Source organism: Diadema antillarum, unplaced genomic scaffold (genome assembly GCF_040938485.1).
Source record: "Diadema antillarum isolate AM-2024a unplaced genomic scaffold, OU_Dant_1.0 seq00000047_RagTag, whole genome shotgun sequence".
Lineage (NCBI taxonomy): Eukaryota > Metazoa > Echinodermata > Echinoidea > Diadematoida > Diadematidae > Diadema > Diadema antillarum.
Window position 1 is genome coordinate 313,195 of NW_027271156.1, and position 21,663 is coordinate 334,857.

General features: G+C 38.1%; 2 protein-coding genes across 12 annotated transcripts in view; both read right to left on the minus strand.

Moving 5' to 3' along the window:
* LOC139725485 (MAM and LDL-receptor class A domain-containing protein 1-like) overlaps positions 1-10,893 on the minus strand; it is a 73,999-nt gene extending 63,106 nt beyond the window's left edge. Inside the window, exons 1-2 of the mRNA XM_071636558.1 lie at positions 10,785-10,893; positions 7,744-7,884 (exon numbers count right to left, since the gene is read on the minus strand). Coding sequence (XP_071492659.1) covers positions 7,744-7,884; positions 10,785-10,836 — 193 coding nt within the window. The 5' untranslated portion in view covers positions 10,837-10,893. The remainder of the gene's footprint in view (positions 1-7,743; positions 7,885-10,784) is intronic.
* Positions 10,894-20,033: 9,140 nt separating this feature from the next.
* The window catches only part of LOC139725492 (MAM and LDL-receptor class A domain-containing protein 2-like), a 197,655-nt gene continuing 196,025 nt past the window's right edge, over positions 20,034-21,663 (minus strand). For 4 of the 11 annotated variants that reach the window (XM_071636577.1, XM_071636569.1, XM_071636573.1 and 1 more), the window contains 2 exons: positions 21,145-21,185; positions 20,036-20,649 (listed from right to left, as the gene is read on the minus strand). In XM_071636577.1, coding sequence (XP_071492678.1) covers positions 20,461-20,649; positions 21,145-21,185 — 230 coding nt within the window. In that variant the 3' untranslated portion in view covers positions 20,036-20,460. Of the gene's footprint in view, positions 20,650-21,144; positions 21,186-21,663 lie in introns of all 11 variants that reach the window. The other 7 variants (XM_071636567.1, XM_071636566.1, XM_071636570.1 and 4 more) reach the window with 5 other exon arrangements.

Sequence of the window (21,663 nt, forward strand, 5' to 3'; positions counted from 1 at the left end):
TGGACTCTCCTAACCTATCTAAATACTGGAAAGAAAGCACAAACTCAGGAAGAGTGTGAACTGAGAAAAGAGACTCTGAAGTACAGTGTCTATTCAAGCGCTTAATCTTTACCAGACCGTGCTGGCTGAGCGATGAATGGGACAAAAAACAGGAAGTAAACCACCAGAGTAACAACAATGAAGAGATTATCAGATTAAACTGAAATTAAGTATGCCTCATTAACACATTCTGTACATAATCAATGTCAACTTTCAAAGCAGTAGCACTATCCTTTCATATGTTATTAGAGTTGAAAGTGAAGAGTGTGGACAAGGTTTTTCAGAAATGAAAAAGGGATTCTAAAGACACACCTAATCACACTATTCTACCAAAAATGTTCGAGATAAACTGCTAAAAAACACACTTTCCTGCCCGTTTTATGATACCAAATTTTAGCATAATGTAAAAGAAGAACCGCTCTTTCAGAATATATGAAAGAGTCAAGTTCGACTAGGTTGACCCATTTCACTTATTTTCAGTCCTCACGTAAAATCAGTGTGTGCGACTTTATGTTCGTTTTGAGGTGCACGGTCACATTTTATACCAGGGGACTATCACATCAGGAGAATATCAAACAGCAGTACCACACAGGAGTACCACACAGGAAAATTGTAAGGCAGAATCAACTGAAATCTATAGCAAAAATACAAACAAAAAAGCACATATTAATATTCCTCAATTAATTGATAGATGACATATGCTGTGAATTATAACAATTGATTTGCCATTACTTATCCTGTCCTATACCCCTACAGTATTACCTATTTAGTGAAAGTGCTGATGTAAAGCATAAGAAATTTCATAAGGACTTCTGTGGTACTCCTGTGGTACTCCTGTGGTACTCCTGTGGTACAAATTTTTACATAGCTCATGAATATTCATAAAAAGCACTCTAGATTTTAGAAAATACATATATGACTTAAAAAGTCAAAGTATTAATGATGGAACTTACTTTGAACTTTATGAAAGATTGTCTAATTATGTTATGTTATTCCCAATATCATAGATATCGTTATGAAAGTGTAATTTCATATCTTGATAATAAAGTATAATCGAGTTAGTAACCATGCCTTAATGCTTGGACGGCCATATATATGTGTACTGATACGGTCAATGGCTACCTAGGAATAGAATATGACTATATAGATCTATTATAGAACTAGATTGGCACTTGGCCATTAGACTCTCGTTTGAGGTTATATGTTAGGAGTAGGACAGGTTATTACGTAGGGCCATGTTTGTCCTGAAATCCATCACTCACCTATCACGAATATTCCTTGATATGTGGCTAAAATTCTCCCAGATTTTTTTTTCGATCTATCCTGTGTGGTACTCTCCTGTGGTACCATGGAAATGCTGTGTGGTACTGCCCTGTGGTAATGCTGTGTGGTAATGATTGACCTGTGGTACTGTCCTGTGGTACTGTCCCAAAATACCACAGGACAGTTCCTGTGGTACTGTTCTGTGGTACTAGTCCTGTGGTACTGCCCTGTGGTACGTCCCAAAATACCACAGGAATTCCTGTGGTACTGTCCTGCACTGGCGTAGCCAGGGGGGGGGGGGGGGCGATGGGGGCGGTCGCCCCCCCTAAGATTCGGACCGGGGATTTGGGAGGCGGAAAAAAAATGCGTGTATACTGTATGCATGCACATGAAGCGGGTCTCCTTTGCAACCTTTCATCAAATAAGATATATATTTTTTAATATTTCACTCAAAGTGTGCACCAGATCGTTGAATTTCAATTCAAAATATGCAAAATCTCTCGTGCTTGGGAGAGGGATACCCCCTCCCAAACCCTCCCCCTCTGTGCCTCTTTCCCTAGCTAAGTACACTTTTTAGATTTACAAAAAATTCTGAATAATTCTGAGTGCACAAGACTTATCACTTATATTCCGAAAACTGAAGGTTCCCTCATGTATAAGGAGAATTTCCCCTTTTAATCGGCCCTTTCCTCCCTCAGCCCCCCCCCCATCAGTTTTTTTTTGTGATTTCCCAAATGTTGATTCCATCAAATATGCGTATCGAGATATCTCAATTTCAACCTTAAAAAGATAAAAGCTCCATCGGAAGGGAAGGGTGGAGATAACACTCGCCCCCCCTCCCCCCTCCCCCCCCCCCCCGCCATGCAAAGAAGTAGACTGTGGCTATACCCAGATCGCTTTATTTCGATTCTAAAAACGCAAAAGCTCCGCGAGCGGGAGGGGGAATCCCCCTTCCCCTAAGCTCTACCTCACTAGACTTTATACATACGCACAAATGGTGCACATTCGGAATAAGAGCTATAAATTCCGTGATTTTAACACTTCGATGAAAAAGTATTGCACCAAAAATTTGCACCAGATCGCTGAATTTCAGGTCTGAAAACGCAAAATCACCTTCGTGTGGGAGGGGATATGCCCCTATACACCCTCGTGTGCATGCTTTTTCTGTTTGATTGCTGAACAGACATCGTCCATGATATTCAGTGTAAGAATTAATACAAGAAGACTAGTGTATTTAAATTATACCATTTTATAGGCAAATTGTTCAATAATAATCTGCACTAAAATATACTGCAACCTTAAACAAGTGGGACTGTTTCAAGTCGTTAAAACACGCAAAAACATGCATCAAATTGCACCATTTGCAACATCAAAATGCAAAAAGTTCTCACCGTGGAAGGGGGGACACCCCCTCCCACACCCTCCCCTAACCCCTCGCTCGCTCCGCTCGCTCGGGTTCAGTCGCGTTCATGATATTCAGTGAACAGAATTAATACAAGAAGTGTATCTAAATTATACCATTTTATAGGCAAATTGTTCAATAATAATCTACACTAAAATATACTGCAACCTTAAACAAGTGGGACTGTTTCAAGTCGTTAAAACACGCAAAAACATGCATCAAATTGCACCATTTGCAACATCAAAATGCAAAAAGTTCTCACCGTGGGAGGGGGGACACCCAACTCCCACACCCTCCCCTACCCCCTCGCTCGCTCCGCTCACTCGGGTTCAGTCGCGTTCATGATATTCAGTGAACAGAATTAATACAAGAAGTGTATCTAAATTATACCATTTTATAGGCAAATTGTTCAATAATAATCTACACTAAAATATACTGCAACCTTAAACAAGTGGGACTGTTTCAAGTCGTTAAAACACGCAAAAACATGCATCAAATTGCACCATTTGCAACATCAAAATGCAAAAAGTTCTCACCGTGGGAGGGGGGACACCCCCCTCCCACACCCTCCCCTACCCCCTCGCTCGCTCCGCTCACTCGGGTTCAGTCGCGTTCATGATATTCAGTGAACAGAATTAATACAAGAAGTGTATCTAAATTATACCATTTTATAGGCAAATTGTTCAATAATAATCTACACTAAAATATACTGCAACCTTAAACAAGTGGGACTGTTTCAAGTCGTTAAAACACGCAAAAACATGCATCAAATTGCACCATTTGCAACATCAAAATGCAAAAAGTTCTCACCGTGGGAGGGGGGACACCCCCCTCCCACACCCTCCCCTACCCCCTCGCTTGCTCCGCTCACTCGGGTTCAGTCGCGTTCATGATATTCAGTGAACAGAATTAATACAAGAAGTGTATCTAAATTATACCATTTTATAGGCAAATTGTTCAATAATAATCTACACTAAAATATACTGCAACCTTAAACAAGTGGGACTGTTTCAAGTCGTTAAAACACGCAAAAACATGCATCAAATTGCACCATTTGCAACATCAAAATGCAAAAAGTTCTCACCGTGGGAGGGGGGACACCCCCCTCCCACACCCTCCCCTCCCCCCTCGCTCGCTCCGCTCGCTCGGGTTCAGTCGCGTTCATGATATTTATGACAGTGCACCTCAAAACGAACATAAAGTCGCACACACTGATTTTGCGTGAGGACTGAAAATAAGTGAAATGGGTCAACCTAGCCGAACTTGACTTTTTCATTTTTTCTGAAAGAGCGGGTCTTCTTTTACATTATGCTAAAATTTGGTATCATAAAACGGGCAGGAAAGTGTGTTTTTTTAGCAGTTTATCTCGAACATTTTTGGTGGAATAGTGTGATTAGGTGTGTCTTTAGAATCCCTTTTTCATTCCTGAAATACCTTGTCCACACTCTTCACTTTCAACTCTAATAACTTTTGAAAGGATAATGCTACTGCTTTGAAAGTTGGCATTAAGTATGGACAGAGTGTGTTAATGAGGCATGCTTAATTTCAGTTTAATCTGATAATCCCTTCATTGTTGTTACTCTGGTGGTTTACTTCCTGTTTTTTGTCCCGTTCATCACACAGCCAGCACGGGTTGGTAAAGATTAAGCGCTTGAATAGACACTGTACTTCAGAGCCTCTTTTCTCAGTTCACACTTTTCCTGAGTTTGTGCTTTCTTTCCAATATTTAGATGGGTTAGGAGAGTCCATTTGATTTGAGTTATACATCATTTTAAAGCTTAAAGTCTGCTCTTTCAGAATATGGTCTTAACTAAAAATTCATGTCTGGCGACTTTTTGTTTGTTTTGAGGTGCAGGGTCACATTTAGTGAACAGAATTAATACAAGAAGTGTACTTAAATTATACCATTTTATAGGCAAATTGGTCAATAATAATCTACACTAAAATAAACTGCTACCTTAAACAAGTGGGACTGTTTCACGTCGATAAAACGCGCAAAAACATGCATCAAATTGCACCATTTGCAACATCAAAATGCAAAAAGTTCTTGCTGTGGGAGGGGGACACCCCCCTCCCACACCCTCCCCTACCCCCTCGCTCGCTCCGCTCGCTCGGGTTCAGTCGCGTTCATGATATTCAGTGAAAAGAATTAATACAAGAAGTGTATCTAAATTACACCATTTTATAGGCAAATTGTTCAATAATAATCTACATCAAAATAAACTGCTACCATAAACAAGTGGGACTGTTTCACGTCGATAAAACGCGGAAAAACATGCATCAAATTGTACCATTTACAACATCCAAATGCAAAAAGTTCTTACCGTGGGAGGGGGGACACCCCCCTCCCACACTCTCCCCCCCTCGCTCGCTCCGCTCGCTCGGGTTCGGTCGCTTCGCTCACTCGCAGACTAACCGCCCCCCCCCCCCCCCCCCCCCCCCCTAAGATGAAATCCTGGCTACGCCGTTGCTGTCCTGTGGTACTGTTCTGTGGTACCGGTCCTGTGGTACTTTCCTGTGGTACTGCCCTGTGGTACGTCCCAAAATACCACAGGAATTCCTGTGGTACTGTCCTGTGGTATGTCCCAAAATACCACAGGACAATTCCTGTGGTACTGTCCTGTGGTACTGTACTGTGGTACTTTCCTGTGGTACTGTCTTGTGGTACCGTCCTGTGGTAATTACCGCAGGAGTACCACAGGACTTTTTCGTAAGGGTTGTGTCGCAGAATGGAAGACATCGGAGAGATGGGTCCATCTTCGCCAGTGTGCTCATCGGTAGGGGCAGTCTAGCTCTGGTCGAACTTCTGCAGCTTCGTTGGGGACCTTCCGAGGTGCATGGTGCCAGAAGGACATGGCGATCCGGCCCCTGCAAAGGAGCGTCACCACCTCCGTCAACCTCGATCCACGACTCCAATGGCTCGCCAAAGCACTGTTTAGTTCGCTCTACGTGCATAACGCTTGTCTTTCCGATGTTTTCTCCTGTGTTCTCGCAGGCGCCTTTCACCTGCAGGCGCCTTTCACCCGCAGGCGTCTTCGCCTGTAGGCGCCTTTCACCTGCAGACGCCCTTACAGGCCGAAATGTGGATAGACAAGATTACAGACGCAGAGTCACCCTGCATGCACGAAGGAAATCAGTAGGCATTCGTAACAATGGCACTACACTGTACTAATACTGAAAAGGGAAATGTCTCTCCTCAAGTGCAATATGCAGTCTCAAAAATCGTTATAGCAGTTGTTCTGGTTCACGCAGCCCATCCCACCGGGATATATGTGTTCGCGGACACCTCACTCAGACTTACAACGAATACATCGCATCGCATCATCACGCCGAGACAGCATCAATAATGTGAGGTGATGATCGAAGTGTGTGCGAAGAAGAAACTTTATTATCGTACTCGCAAATCCAGCTACCCGTCAGGACCCGTCGCCTGACATGATGTACCACTGTCACTGTACTCGCCGCACGAACGGCCGATAAACACTAACATAGCGTGAAAACAACGGGGAGACTCCGTGGACGCGTCCGCCCCCGACGAGCATTAGCACACCCCTCTTCGCTCTTTCTTCCCGAGCGAGAGCATACCCACGTGCGACCCGTGACCCCCACCGAAACTCTTACGGCCATGGGGTCACCGCACTACCCCTACGTCCCAACCAGACGTACCAGAGACACCAATTCCAGCGTTCTAAACTCATTTCATTACAGTATGTCAAGACTGACAAGTTTGATCCATCCAATCCATGATGCTATACGTAGACGAGTTTCATTATAAGTTTTGAAATGCTCATCAAAAAATAGGGATTTGAGTCTAATATCTTACGGAGGATGTAAAGGTGATGATTCTACATTCTAGATCCAAGCCTACGTTTCAATTTAAGGCAAAATTTTAAATGCGATCCAGTTTTTCAATAAAAAAGATTGAACGACACAAAAGCTTGATCGTCAACTACAACAGTTTAATAGACAGACAAGCGGAAGTTCGAATGAAGTTGAATGAAGTTCGAATGAAATTGAAATTTAATGACGTCTTTTTGATGGTTCATATCCTTTCATTTCAGGTAGGAATTTGATAAGTTTATGGGTTTTTTTTTTCAGCCTCAATTACACATCAAAGCAGAATTCCATCAGCTTTCAGAATAGGTAACACGACAAGAAGGAAATGGGGAAAGGGTTTTCGTCAATTTCTACGAGCTATAGCTGTTTAAAGGTGGTCACTGTTATAGTATATTTGCATATTCTCATTGATGCAACTTTGTGGGGCTTTTCAAATGATATTAACACAGATAAACTTGACATATGTGTGACGTGTTTTCCATGATGTAGGAGACCTTTTTTCTACATAATACGTCCATCCACATTGGTGGAAAACTTCACTTTTTTTCTTAATACTTCTCGAAGCTTTACGTAGGTGCGTATATGTACAAATGACGCGCACACAAACTGCCCAGATGATCCGTATGTCGTCTAGTACAGAACTACAATTATATACTTCTGACCCATACTATTCATAGATCACGAGAAATCAGTGTCGTGAGATTCAACAAATAAAAGATTGAACTTTAGAGAAAATTGACACATAATTATAATATATGATATGTACAGAAGAAAAGAAAAAAGGGAAAAATCATACAGTATCAGAAAAGTATCCATCGTACATGGATAAAAAAAACCTAAGAAAATGAAGAGAACAGCGAGTTGAGGGTATGCATAGCATACACATAAACAGTACAAACAGGACTACATGGATGCACACCATATCAAGCGATACTTACTGTACTTCTCTATAAACTTGAGGAAGAATCTATGTAAAAGACTTTAAACATTGTTTTGCTTCCAATCATTTCCTTTCCATACTCATTTACGTTGAAACTGTGTCCTGCTGTCAGTGCTGGAAGACACAACGAATATGAAAGTTGATAATTATCAAAGGCAGGTGTCAGTCTTTAAAGAATGAATACTATCCCTATCCGATAATATCCGATAAGGTGCAAAATGCTTTACCTACGAAAAGGCAAACACTACATATATGAGCTTACTGCCGGTTGTATGGTCGCCGCTTGGACCGGTGCTTGACGACGGGGTACCGCCATTTTCACGGGTCCAGTCAAAGTCATCATCGGTTAACTGCAGCCATCCACAGAGACCGGATTCAAAGTCGCAGTCAACGTTGGAAGACCCTGGAAGATAGTAGCGTAGTATGATAACGGTTTGACGTGTTGCTTTCATACTCAAGTTAAATTTCAAATTACTATGGTTGATGTACTAGTATTGCATATCTTGTTACGTTAGGCAAAAATACTGAATATTATGCAGATGAGAGATATAATTACTGTGTCTCGGGTGCTCTCGACTAGTTCAGTTTAAAGTGGCAGCCACTCCTAACATTTGCTTGTGTAAATGTTTACGAGAGAAATGTTAAGAGGAAAAAAAAAAGAGATCATGGTTGAATATTTTGAGTTGTACTATGTTGACGTAGAGATAATGAAATAGTCCATGGAGGGCTAAAAAGTTTGGAAAAAAAAAAAACTCGTATAAAAATCTCTTCATCCCCGCAATAATTCAAGAAGATTTTTGATAACGCACTTAATGCGTTTTCTCAATATTTTCAACTACCGCGGTTATGTTGGAAATATTTATGGATCTGAATCTTGATTTTATGACTCACACGTCGAATTTTAGTTTTGTAGCTCACATTTCCATCAAAACGAATTGCGAAGAGCAGATTTCGTTATTATTTCAGGTAATTATGTAACAATATGGGATTAAGAAACTTTCTGATCTTATTTTTTTCAATAATAATCATTTCCATTTACTTAATGCTCAAAATAACATCTAATTTGAATACATGTTCCTTGTTAATGTATGAAATGAAAATAGATCAGCAAAAGGACACAATAATGAAAGCATAATGTTCGACTGGACAAGCTTGACAAATAATACACTTAAACACACATGTACACACATGCTGATCAGCACTAGATCACTTTAGTATTCAAAACAAAAGATTTGTATATACGAATTAATCCATTGCAAAGGTCTTAGCATAACTTGCATGTTTCTGTGATATTAAGTGACTAACAAAAGACATGTCGAGGGAACATACAAGTTATGCTGAGTCTAGGGGAAGGTGCATTCCAATGTCTTTTGTTAAACATTTCAGTACTTTAGCAATGATTGACAAATGAGGTCATCTGAGGAATATTGGCTTGGAACGATTTTTTGTGGGAGTTCCCATGTAATCTGAAGAAAATAGAAGAAAAAAATCGTTAAAAATATATGGAATGTTTCTAGATATTCGTTTCACCGCAAAAGTGATGTTGAGGGTATCATAAATCAACACAAATCAACATGTATTTGGATTTCCGGGGCCCTTTAAATTACTGGCAAGTGACAGCAGTTACAAGCTGAGGGACCCGTGATGATATAGTAAAGATGATTCGACCTCATTATTTTATCTGCAAAATTTGATAATGCTGAAATATGAAGTTAACATTTCGCATGAAGAATACGTCTCCCTTTCGCCATTGTTTAATGTTCTATTTGCAACATCAAAACAACAGTTTCAAGCCAACATGCTAAACGTACACCTCACTTTCAAATAGTGCAGAAAATAGGGGGATATAAGAAACAGATTTCTTTTTGCAATTTACGTAACTCAGAACAAAGAGGAAATTTAAAGATAGAATGAAAACAAATATGATCTACTTACCCCAAAATCACCGATAGCAAAAACAAAATCTAAAAGAACACTAAAGTTGTTTAAAAAGAGCCGGCAATAGCAAGCAGGCTAGTCCAGCCCAATACTTTCACAATACAAATTGTATTCGGTGCATCATCACATTACGCGTGTAAAGTTGGAGATCATAAAAAGAAGAAAAAAGACTGTGAAACCAATGCTTTTGTAATACAATGGTACAGTGTTCTAACTTTCCGTTCTCTTTTTTGAAATATATATGAAGTAGATCAAATGTGACCCTGCACCTCAAAACAAACAAAAAGTCGCCAGACATGAATTTTTAGTTAAGACCATTATTCTGAAAGAACAGCCTTTAAGCTTTAAAATGATGTATAGCTCAAATCAAATGGACCCTCCTAACCTATCTAAATATTGGAAAGAAAGTACAAACTCAGGAAGAGTGTGAACTGAGAAAAGAGGCTCTGAAGTACAGTGTCTATTCAGGCGCTTAATCTTTACCAAACCATGCTGGCTGTGCGATGAATGGGAGAAAAAACAGGAAGTAAACCACCAGAGTAACAACAATGAAGGGATTATCAGATTAAACTGAAATTAAACATGCCTCATTAACACATTCTGTCAATAATTAATGCCAAATTTCAAAGCAGTGGCATTATCCTTTCAAAAGTTATTAGAGTTGAAAGTGAAGAGTGTGGACAAGGTTTTTCAGAAATGAAAAAGGGATTCTAAAGACACACCTAATCACAATATTCTACCAAAAATGTTCGAGATTAACTGCTAAAAAAAACACACACTTTCCTGCCCGTTTTATGATACCAAATTTTAGCATAATGTAAAAGAAGACCCGCTCTTTCAGAAAATATGAAAAAAGTCAAGTTCGGCTAGGTTGACCCATTTCACATATTTTCAGTCCTCACGCAAAATCAGTGTGCGTGACTTTATGTTCGTTTTAAGGTGCACGGTCACAAATTATCTATAAATCTAAAGGTTATCATTTGACTTACATATCTGAGAAAAAATATACATAAATATATATATATAATATTCGCGACATTAAATTGCTTTCGTGATGATGCATCACATACATGACATAATCATGTATTTTACAGAAGTGATTGATTAATGATAAATATTCATAGGTTCCTATGGGGGATCATTTAAACGTTATTCGCCAAGTGATAAAGAAGCAAGGGAAACAAATAAGCATAAGAAGATATGGAGAACATAATTATTAAGATGAGCACTTTGAGGCGTTATAGAATTATTAAAATATTCTTACAGCATTGGACCTTTCAGTATAGGAGCTGCAGTTCAGGTAAATTTAAATGAAAAGTGAACACTTTGTAGCGTTAATAGAATAAGTAAGATGAGTATAATTACAGCAGTGGGAAACTGTCAGTAGGAGCACCAGTGCAAGTAGATTCGTAGCCATGGCGCCGATTCTCGGGTGTCGAATGGTGCTGTCAAATCAAGTTTCTGCCACGGCAAGAAACTCAGCTGGAAAGGAAGGACAAATCATTCGACATATATAGTCTTTCTCTTCCTCATGATCAATATGATTTCGTCAGCTCTTTTGCGTCACGACTCTATACTTCTCCTATTTCAAATTTAATAACTTATCAAAGTTGATTTTCATAAGTCTCTCAAAAATATCAGTCTGGCAATAAACTGTTCTGCCGCAATTATTTAGAATTACTAAAGAACTGTTCGGAAGACAAACACGCTTGCTGCAGGTGCTGTATAGTTTACCTTTAAAAGTATGATTAATGACATGTTGAAATTATATTTCGTTACGAAAAACAATATAACCAAATCGTGATTGATTAATGCTTTTCGATCTAGATGTTCTACAAACGGGTGTTCTATTTCACAGCACGCTCAATAAACGACCAGACAAATGATATATATATTTTTCCTTTATTACTTACATTGTCTATGTTTATTCTTCACGCCAGCTGTAATTCAATCATTTCATAAGTATATTGACTGGTACACTAATATAATATACTATGCAGAAATACCAATTACAAATCAGTCAATACAAGCGGAAACGGTAAATCTCCTCAACATGCTTTGGATGAATTAACTTATTAATCTACAAATTTTTTAATCATTCAGCTCTGATTATAAACACAGCTGTGAATGTTGCAGAAATTATATCCGTGTTTTGGATTTAAAGGTACAGCTGTATCATTCTTTAAGTGATGAGTCGTATTTTAATCAAAGATCATGAAAGATCATACAAGGGCACGTAGAATTTTATGCTTCGTAGATGATTGTTTTTGTCTTCTCATCCTTCTCTCTCTCTCTCTCTCTCTCTCTCTCATTCAATGTAACTTTTACATGGCAAAAGCAACACTTGCAACTGATTGACAAATTGCCCGGCATCGACGTAAATAGGCACTGAATTGATCAGAGTTTTAGTAGTAGCCATGATGAAAAATCGTGGGCGTACATACTCGAGCAGGATTCGAACCTACGGCCTCCTGATCACCGGACAGGCGTCATCTCGACTAGACCACCGATCTTTCGCCCGACAGCAAGTGTTGTTCTAATCCTTATAGGATGCAGCGGGTACTGCGTAATTATTCACATTCATGAAATTCTTCCGTCGAGATGTGTCATTGCAACTGATTGGCAAATTGCCCCACATCGACCTAAAATTTACGTCGATGATTTGTCAATCAGTTGCCGTGAAAACATCTCGACGAAAGAATGTCATGAATTTGAAAACAGCACTTATTATGTGAATACATCACTGTAGCTTATAGCATGTGCATGTATGTATGTGTCTGTAGGTATAAAAGTATGTCGAGTTGATCATGCGAGACTAGTATCGGGAGGATTTTATCATATCCTCCCCTTCCATTCTTCTTCTTCTTCTTCTTCTTCTTCTCTCTCTCTCTCTCTCTCTCTCTAACCCGTATTCCACGAGCATCATGTTGTTGAACCCTCTTGTTTTTCTTCATTGTAATGTTATTCGTTACCGGTTGCCAAACAGTCAATCTTTCTGCTTATTCTTGGTAATCATTCTGTATGCAAATTAAGATGTAACTCATGTAATTTATTACAGATGTATTATATAATTGATGAAGATGATGATAATTGTTGAAAGTATACTACTGTTATTTTGTACTATGTTAATGAAATCGTTGGTGTATTTTAAAAAAAAATGGAATACAGAAAATAAATCAAATCAAATAAATAACGTGGAGGACTACGCGTAAACGTATGATACATTTACTCTTTGATGTTATTTTCCCCGATGTCACTTGAGTACTGCCTTTCAGACATAGATAGCTGTATTCTGTGACTGTGATTGGAAGTTATCCCACAGTACCAGTCTAACCTTATACATTTAACAAAATTGCTTTGTAGAAGACCTTCGGAAAATGTCTTTGACGTACCCTACACATAGCTTTTTATTACTGCACATTTTTTCCCCTCAGGAGTGAAACCTGAAACGTTTGATACCAAGAAACAGGAAAAATGTCAGAAAGGAGATACATGATAATAGTGATGAGGAACATCATCAAAGGAAACTGCGACTTTGCCTTAATGGAACATCAACATGATAAGCTCTAACTTATGGAGATGATCTTTTTTAAACGAATATCAGCAAGCGTGATTGTGATTGTGTATTTGTGTTTGTGTGTGTGTGTGTGTGTGTGTGTGTGTGTGTGTCTGTCTGTCTGTCTGTCTGTCTTCCGAAGAAAATACATAATGACGAAGGTCCGTATGTATGGACACAGGAGGAAAAGGGAAACGATTTACGGTAGACGAGCAGATCACACTATTGGTAATCATTTGAATAATTATGACTGATCACTTGCATTCATACACAGCCAATTCTTTTTCTATTTTAGATTTAACGGGCGTTTAGCACACATTGTGTTAAATCTAACACCATTATTTTGGCAGTGTGTGTTTTAGAGGTTTATGTATTCTTTCAACTTCATCTTTTCAATACCATCTCAACATAAAATAGGTGTGGTTTTTTATTCATACTTGATCAGAGTAACATTTAATCCCTATGATGTTAAATCTAACACCATTATTTTTGCAGTGTGTATGTTTAAAGGTTATGTATGGTATTAAAGAATGGGGGTAATGGGGGTAACGATGGGGGCAGAAGTGGACGGAGGTCTCTTATAAACCAAGCAAGAAGGTATACATAACCAAGACCTTTGTGCATTAATTTATGTTTGATGCTTTTGTTTTGTTCTGTGTTCATGTATCCTTGACATTTCACTTTGAGACATTTAAAATCATAAGGTCCAATCAGCAGTGCACCAAATAACACAATTACTAAAAGATGTAAACATAATCCTTGATGACAACTCTTCAAAAGTAAATATTGCATCAATTTAAAGATAAACTGACACACAATGATCCCACATAGTCCCCCAAAAGTCAACAAGTAACAAATCAATAAACAACAAACAAGACGTATAGGCCTATAATGTTCATGGTTTCAATTTCCATAATAGTCGAAATTGTTTTTCTGTCAATCAACCTTCCTTATTATGATCGTTGTATACAGTGACTGATGTGCCTGTATACATGGTATATGACTGCAATTATAATCCCGTCAAGCTCGGTAAGTTCATATTTTAGAATGATCAGGTGGACATATACGGCAAAGACCCCAACCCCAAAGCTAACTAAATACAAGACTTCCTCTAAATTGAATACACTTATTTGAAGTGTGGTTGCCTTTCAATTTGATGTCAACTTGAAATGAATTTGAAAGCTTATTGCTGAACTGACGCAACTGCAAAATTAATTGCTTCGATAGTAAATGTGAATGACCGGATTTTGAATTTGATTGCAGAATTCAGTGCTGCGTGGAGCATGGAATGGGTGAAATTGAATAGGAACTTTAATAACAAAAATATAAAATTGCAACCTAAATTATCATTAATATTATTTTCATTATTATTAATTTCATGATTATCATTGAAATTGTTATTATCATTATTATTTTCATTATTATTGTTATTATTCTAATTATTATCATCATTACCTTTTAACTGAGGAAGCACCATTTCTGCCAGATGCCCTATTCAGGATTCATGTAATCCCTACCACTTTCATTTCTCTGTGACTGTTTTGTTTTGGACAGTTCTTCACTACAATATTTTTAAAGTCATCTTTATAGTAGCAAGATCACGTAGTCTTATCCTTCGTTTATGTAATTGTATTAACCATTTCTGTAAAATCGAAAATTTCGCATTGATATTCAAATGAATTTCAAATTTTAAAAGTTGTAGCTGCACTTTCTAGTACACCGATGTTTCTCTTGAAGTATTCAAGCAGTAGGCATCTGAATGTGCTACGTGACGTTAGAGTGTGTGTCGAGTATGTGTTAGTGTGAGGGTTCTTTCCATTCTACATTTTACATTCTAACACACACATACACTATTCATACACACATACAAAAAAGTAAGCATTCCAAAACCCACATGCACATACACGCACCTACCAACCCCCCCCCCCCAAATTTAAAAAAAAAAAAGATGTTCGAGTGATCCTTGAGGTCACTCCAAAATTAGTGAAAATTAGCATTTTCACTAAAAATGCACTATAATTTCACTCTTTTCTGTTATTCACTCCAACAGTGAAGATTTTCACTCTTCTTTTAAGAGAGTATGCATACGTATGTATACATGCAAGTATACATGCATAGATATACATTTATATATGTATATATGTATAATGTATACGTAAATATAGATATGCATTCTTTCCTTGCTATAAAGCAACACTGCCTACCAGGTCCTAAACAAATAACTGAAAGAACTAAATATAACAGACAATAAATTTCTAAAGGTATGTGTGATAGAAGGCTCTAAAGTTAAATGATTGTAGGACATTTTGATTTCTCTCACCTTAGAAGCTTTCTGGTTCTTTTAAATTCATTTAGAGCAGCTTAGTCAATGCTTTCATAAGGAAAATTTGTGACCCGCTACAACAAAATGGTCCTAAAGTCGCGCACGGTCAAAGACGTGAAAATCGAGTTTGAAGTCAGAGCATCAAAATTGGTCAAAACTTACGATTTTCTGAATTTGACATATTATTGGAGTCTGACATGTCTTCTATCATCTGTCGAAATTTTGAAGCAAAATGATGAAAGGAAAGACCAAAAAATAGCGTTTTTCTGGGCCATGTTTTTTGGCGTTTCAACGAAGAAGAAACTGGTTCGAACATTTGGATTGAGCGCCAGAGATAGGCTCCGCCCCTAACAACGACCAGAGTGATCTCATTGGTCAGTTTGCTGCTTGCCGCTAACCGAAGCGTGAAGCTCGCACACTCCCCAGTCGACTGGTGTGTGGTGGCGGGGTGCGCTATGCACAGCCGCTTCTCCCGGAATCCTGGTCACTGATTGGTCGGTGAGGAGACCGCCGACGCTGTGTTTGAATGAGCATTGCGGGGGTTGCTAGGGCTTACCTTCTATAGTCCAGAGGTGAAAACTGACTTGCGTGTCCCTTGGTCGTGATTGCATCGCAAGGAGAATTTTTAGGGCGCTTTTCTCGAAACAGTGATTTCCCAGACGCGTCGACATGCTCTCTTTTAAACATCGATATCTCCGCAGCCGATTATTTTTATAAGATGTGTTATATATCAATTTAAAGCAGAAAGATTAGGGAATTGTGTCATGCAATTTTCAAATAATCGACCTCGACCGACTTTAGGATCATTTTGTTGTAGCGGGTCACATTTATTGTCATGTATTTGTGTATGTTAGCATGAAAGTATTAAGTGTCTTTTTAGTAATGATCTTTGATAGCACACACACACACACACACACACACACACAAAATGAAACAATGCATTTTGATAATGTGTATATATATATATATATATATATATATTGATCTATTTATATGTATATTATACAGTGAGTATATACAATGAGGCGCCACTAACGTTGTGGAGAGGAGCGATCTCTCGCACTACCGTATGTTAAAAAAGAAAGAATAAATACAACGGGACCCTCCACACTGATTTCTTGAAAAATAGTGAATCAATCCAAATACAAATTCAGGGTATGAACATAATTATGTAGTACTGTAACTCATTGCCCACATCTCACAGAAAATCCCATTCGACTTAGATGTCAAGAATATCTTCCCTCCAAGTTATGTCTATTGTATTCACACACACAAAAAAAAAGCATCGAAGTGCTAAACTGGGAAGAATCAGACTCATGACATGCTTTACAACTTTCACATTTCTCTGTGACCGCTTAACCAAATTAAATTGGGTTTTCTGCAAAATAGAGTTGAGATGCTGAAGTAGCATTAAGACAGTTTAATCATATTGGGTGTTATCAATCCGAAAATTTGATTCTGTGTGTTTCTTTTTTTTTGGGGGGGGGGGGGGGGGGGGGGGTGGGGGGGCATACTGCAGAGTGCGAGAAACGGTCCCGACCGGGCCTTGTACAGAACCAGTGTAACTCCTTCATTATTCATTATTTATTCATTCATTCATTCTCTCATTATATACATCATCAAATGCTCCTATCTTCTCGCACTGAATAATAGTGAAGGGGCCTTCTCGCACTCTTTCTCTCTCTCTCCCTCTCTCTCTCTCCCTCTGTATATATATATATATTTTTTTTTTTTTATATTATTATTATTATTATTATTATTATTTACGTTTCAGGCACGACAGCATACGCACACGCAAAGCACCTTCATGCAGTTATGCCGAAACATGTTAATGCTCAATGGAGTACACTATATCTTCGTTTTCTAAATAATACTTCTTGTGGATGTGATGTGGACATGATTTTAATGAGAGAAAAGAATCGTTAAAAAAGGGAATGATGTTTATGATCTGTTGAGTTTTGTTCTTGAAAAGTGTACCTTCTTTTGTCCCGAGTGTAAATATTTGAAAAAAAAAAACCAAAAACATTTCACCTTTCTTGAGTCCTCACGTAGAATCAAGGGGTGCGACTTTTTGTTTATTTTGTGATGCACGGTTTTTTTATTTTGTGATGCACGGGCCATCATCCTCGTCAAGCTTAGCTTATGATGATGGTCCCCTGCATTTCATTTTTATCATTTCCTATTGCTTCCTTTCATATATGATATTCGTTCTTGAAAAAAAGAAAAAGAAAATGTATGTAAGATCCAAACGTTACGAATATTAGCTGTGTAAATGACTATGTAAGTATTTTGTTGATTTGTTGATTTGTATTGATTTTGAAATGCAGAAATAAAAACTGAACTGAACTGAACTGAACTGAATATATATGAAGAGTTTGTTTGCAAAAACCTAAAAGTCCATATTTGCCAAATGGAGATATTTGCAATTAAAGGTCAAGAAAAATAAAGAGCATAATAATAAGAAAATTGTTGCTTCTTTTGATCATAACTTCAAAAAGGTACCTTTATAAATTATGTAGTGACCAATACATCATTTAAAAGGTATTATTTTGTATTTTATGACAAAAACGCACTTCAAAATCTTCAAAAATGGACTTATCGGTTTTTTGCGAACAAACTCTTCATATATACATGTAATAAAGAATATAGGTTACTTTTCAATTCCTCAAAAGTGAAATTGCAAAATTCATACATTCAATACAGGAATACCGTCCATAGGATGTATCACAAAATTGCCTACGACACAAACGAATGATGATCCGAATAAGGTATCGAAGTTATGCTGATAATTGGTGGATTTATTTTCATCATCAACAATCCCATTAGAATTCTCTCATACTCGTAACTATTACCTGTATAACATTCATCATCGAGTTTAATGATATCTCAAAGCACACAACAACGATGACAAAATAGACGTAGATAAGGAATATTCGTGCAATGATCATTTTTTTTCTGTATCACGGAGGAACAGTTTATCACATTCATACATGCTATAGCGTATATAAAGCAAGAATAAGTTGTGATGAGTGCTTCCCTCTTTTTCCTATGATTCCACGTTATAGCAGCGTCGGTAACTATAATAGCTAGAAAAGTTCGGCGTATAGCACGATACAAGATGGGAAAACATCCAATTGTTTTTCGCTGACTACACTTGAAAATATGAGATATTTCTAGAAACAGTTTTGAGGTTGTGTCGGAGTCGGTGTAACTCGAAAATATTCAGAACGGTATAATAATAATAATTGATATGATTTATATAGCGCCAAATCCACTCTGCAGAGTGCTAGGCGCGGAAGGAAGAGAAAGTGAAGGAGATAAAGGACATACAAATATCAAGTACATGTAATGAGTAGTCAAATTGAGGCTTTAAACAAGTGAGTTTTTAGACTGCTTTTAAAGGAGTCTGATGAAGAACAATTTTTTTTTTTTTTTACGGCTGAAGGTAAGTTATTCCATAGGGTGGGAGCAACATGGCCAAAGGCACGTGTGCCCCATATTGTAGTGAATCTTGGAATTATCAGAGAACCGGGGTTGGATGAGCGTAAAGATCTAGCAGGGATGTAATTATGGAGTAAGTCAATGTTATACTGAGGAGCAGCGCCCTGAATGCAATGAAAAGTCAAAAGTAAAATCTTAAAAATAATGCGATCTTTGACTGGTAACCAATGAAGTGATCTCAAAATAGGGGTGATGTGAGTGTGCTTCTTGGATAGTGTGATGATGCGTGCTGCCGCATTTTGAAGCCTCTGTAGCATGGAGAGCTGAGTTTGTGGTAAGTTAAATAAGACAGAGTTTCCAAAATCGAGCCTAGAGGATATCAAGGCATGGACTAATTTTTCGGTAGAAGAGCGGTTCAAATATTTTCTAATGAAGCCGATATTACGAAGTTGGTATCTTACAGATCTACAAATGCTGGAAACTTGATGAGACATAGTCATATTACAATCTAGCATTACACCCAGGTTGCGACAGGTTTGGGACACACTAATTGACATGCCGGAAAAAGAGATGAAATTAATGTCAAGTTTACCTAATTGTGTCTTCGAACCAAACTTTAAAAACTCAGATTTATCCGTATTCAATTTCAAAGAATGTGAGTTCAGCCATGAATAAACATCGTTCATTGCATTCTCAAGCTGACTCAAAGCATGTAAGGCATCATCCTGGTTAGGTTTGAAAGACAAATACAATTGAATGTCATCAGCGTATATGTGATAATTAATTTTGTGCTGGCGCAATATGTGTCCCAGGCTAATAAGATAGCTGGAAAACAAGGTGGGCCCGCCCACAGAGCTCTGTGGAACACCGCATTTGAGAGGCATAGCATTTGATTTACAGCTGTTGACATACACTGCCTGTGAATGGCATGAAAGGTAAGATTTAAACCATTCGTATGCCTGACCTTTTACACCAAGAGATTGGAGGATGTTTAACAAAATTGCATGATTAACAGTATCGAAGGCGGAGGACAAATCAAGTAAAATCAAAGCAGTGACATTTCCACGATCCATTTCCTGTAGGATGAAGTTCGACACATTGAGGAGAAGGGTTTCTACGCTATGGTAAGGATGATATGCGGTATGCTACATAGAAGCTTTTTGGAGAGGTATAAGACATATCACCTCGTTCGGGTTGATACCGAATATCAACTTGCCATGATATTTCAATTTTTATTGCCATTTGTTCACTACTCGAACTGATACTCTAGATTATAGCTGTCTTGGAAGGTAGATTACTGTTGGTTGTCATCAAGACATTTTGGTTGAATATTCACGATGACATTAATGTTTTCTCGGCCTTTGTCGTCTTTATTACAGTGTGAGACCATACAGAAATTACATCTTAGCTGCAATAACAGCTTGAGAGCCCGACATGAACGGTGAAAAAAAAAGCAATTGACGAGTAGTGACACCTCGTATGTCAAAAGAGCACTAGTTTTGCCTATTGAATTGTCTTTCTGCTATAAGTTTCGACTTTGTGATCAAAGAGGTTGAAAGTCAATATCGGCATATCATAATCGGCGAAAAAAAAATAATTTAAGCTTGACAGTGACAAGCAATCAGGTAAAATCACTCCTTAGAATACCTTTAGGTGTATATCTTTCCGCTACTTGTCAATTTCGTTTTCAATATTTTTTTCTTCATGCTGGCTGGTCGAATTCATTCTTCCGATTGTTCGGGTTCGACCTCGACCTCGACTTCGGCTTCGGCTTCGGCTTCTTCCTCTTCTACGTCATCCCTGCGTCGGCGACGACGGGTTTTGTTCGTGTCCTCGCCTTCCTCTTCCCCAACATCCCTGCGTCTGCGGCGTCGCTTGCCATTGACATCGCGTCGACGACGCACTTCGACCTTATTCATGAAAATATTCATGTTCATATTTAAATGTCACAGTCGTCATATCACCGAGTTACTTACTGGAGAGTTCCATGCGACCTACAGGAACTGTTGTGCAATATACAACTTAGAAGCTATTGTCAACAATGGAGAAGATGCAAGCATGACTACTGTATTTGACCCCGCTTTACAAGGTGCTTTTTTTTACCGTAAGATATTGTCAACAAAACTCAACCGTTGTTGTTGTTGGGGGGTTTTTTTGGCCTAGAGAAGAAAAAAATATTATTTCGTGCCACCGTCGAAATCAACAGCCGGCTAAAAACATCGTCTCATAACTGCAATAAAATCGCTTTTCTAGAGTTTACGGAAAATACAAAAATTCCATGAAATGGACTGACGACAACTTTCAAATTACAATATCGACAGGAACTTTTACAAAAAGTAAAGAGATGATTCTTTTTTAGATTGACAAGTGTTATTTCTTTCCAGAATGATTATAGTTAGACTTACTGGTAAGGCGTCCAAAGCTTGTATGTAGTAGAGTCCATTTGCTGCAAAGCATAAAACATAAAGACAAAAACTGTCATTACAACTTGGGACTTTGTCATTTTTTCGTTTGATTTTTGTTGTTGTCTGATTTTACAAGCTATGCTCAGTGACATCTGACAGTGTATATTTTCTATTTTTACTTCCATTTATTTTGGAAAAGAGAGATATCGGAACGTTATACTCGTTCCGGACTCGGAATCAAGAAAAAAGAAACAGACGGAAAATATTTTGAGTTCCTTTATTGGATTACATTGAATTGAGTTTTTTCATAGATGCCATCATTTTACTGTCAAGGAATCTGTCTTGCTTATAGTGGCTACACTGTTCACTATCCTTTGAAAATTTCTACACATTTTGTAATAAAGGATTATGGTGTTATATATTAATTCCTTGTTGTGAAAACAAGAACATGATTAAGAAATAACATGAACATTTTGATTAAAAAAAAAATTTCTTGCGTTGGTCAATGTTGGTGTAGTG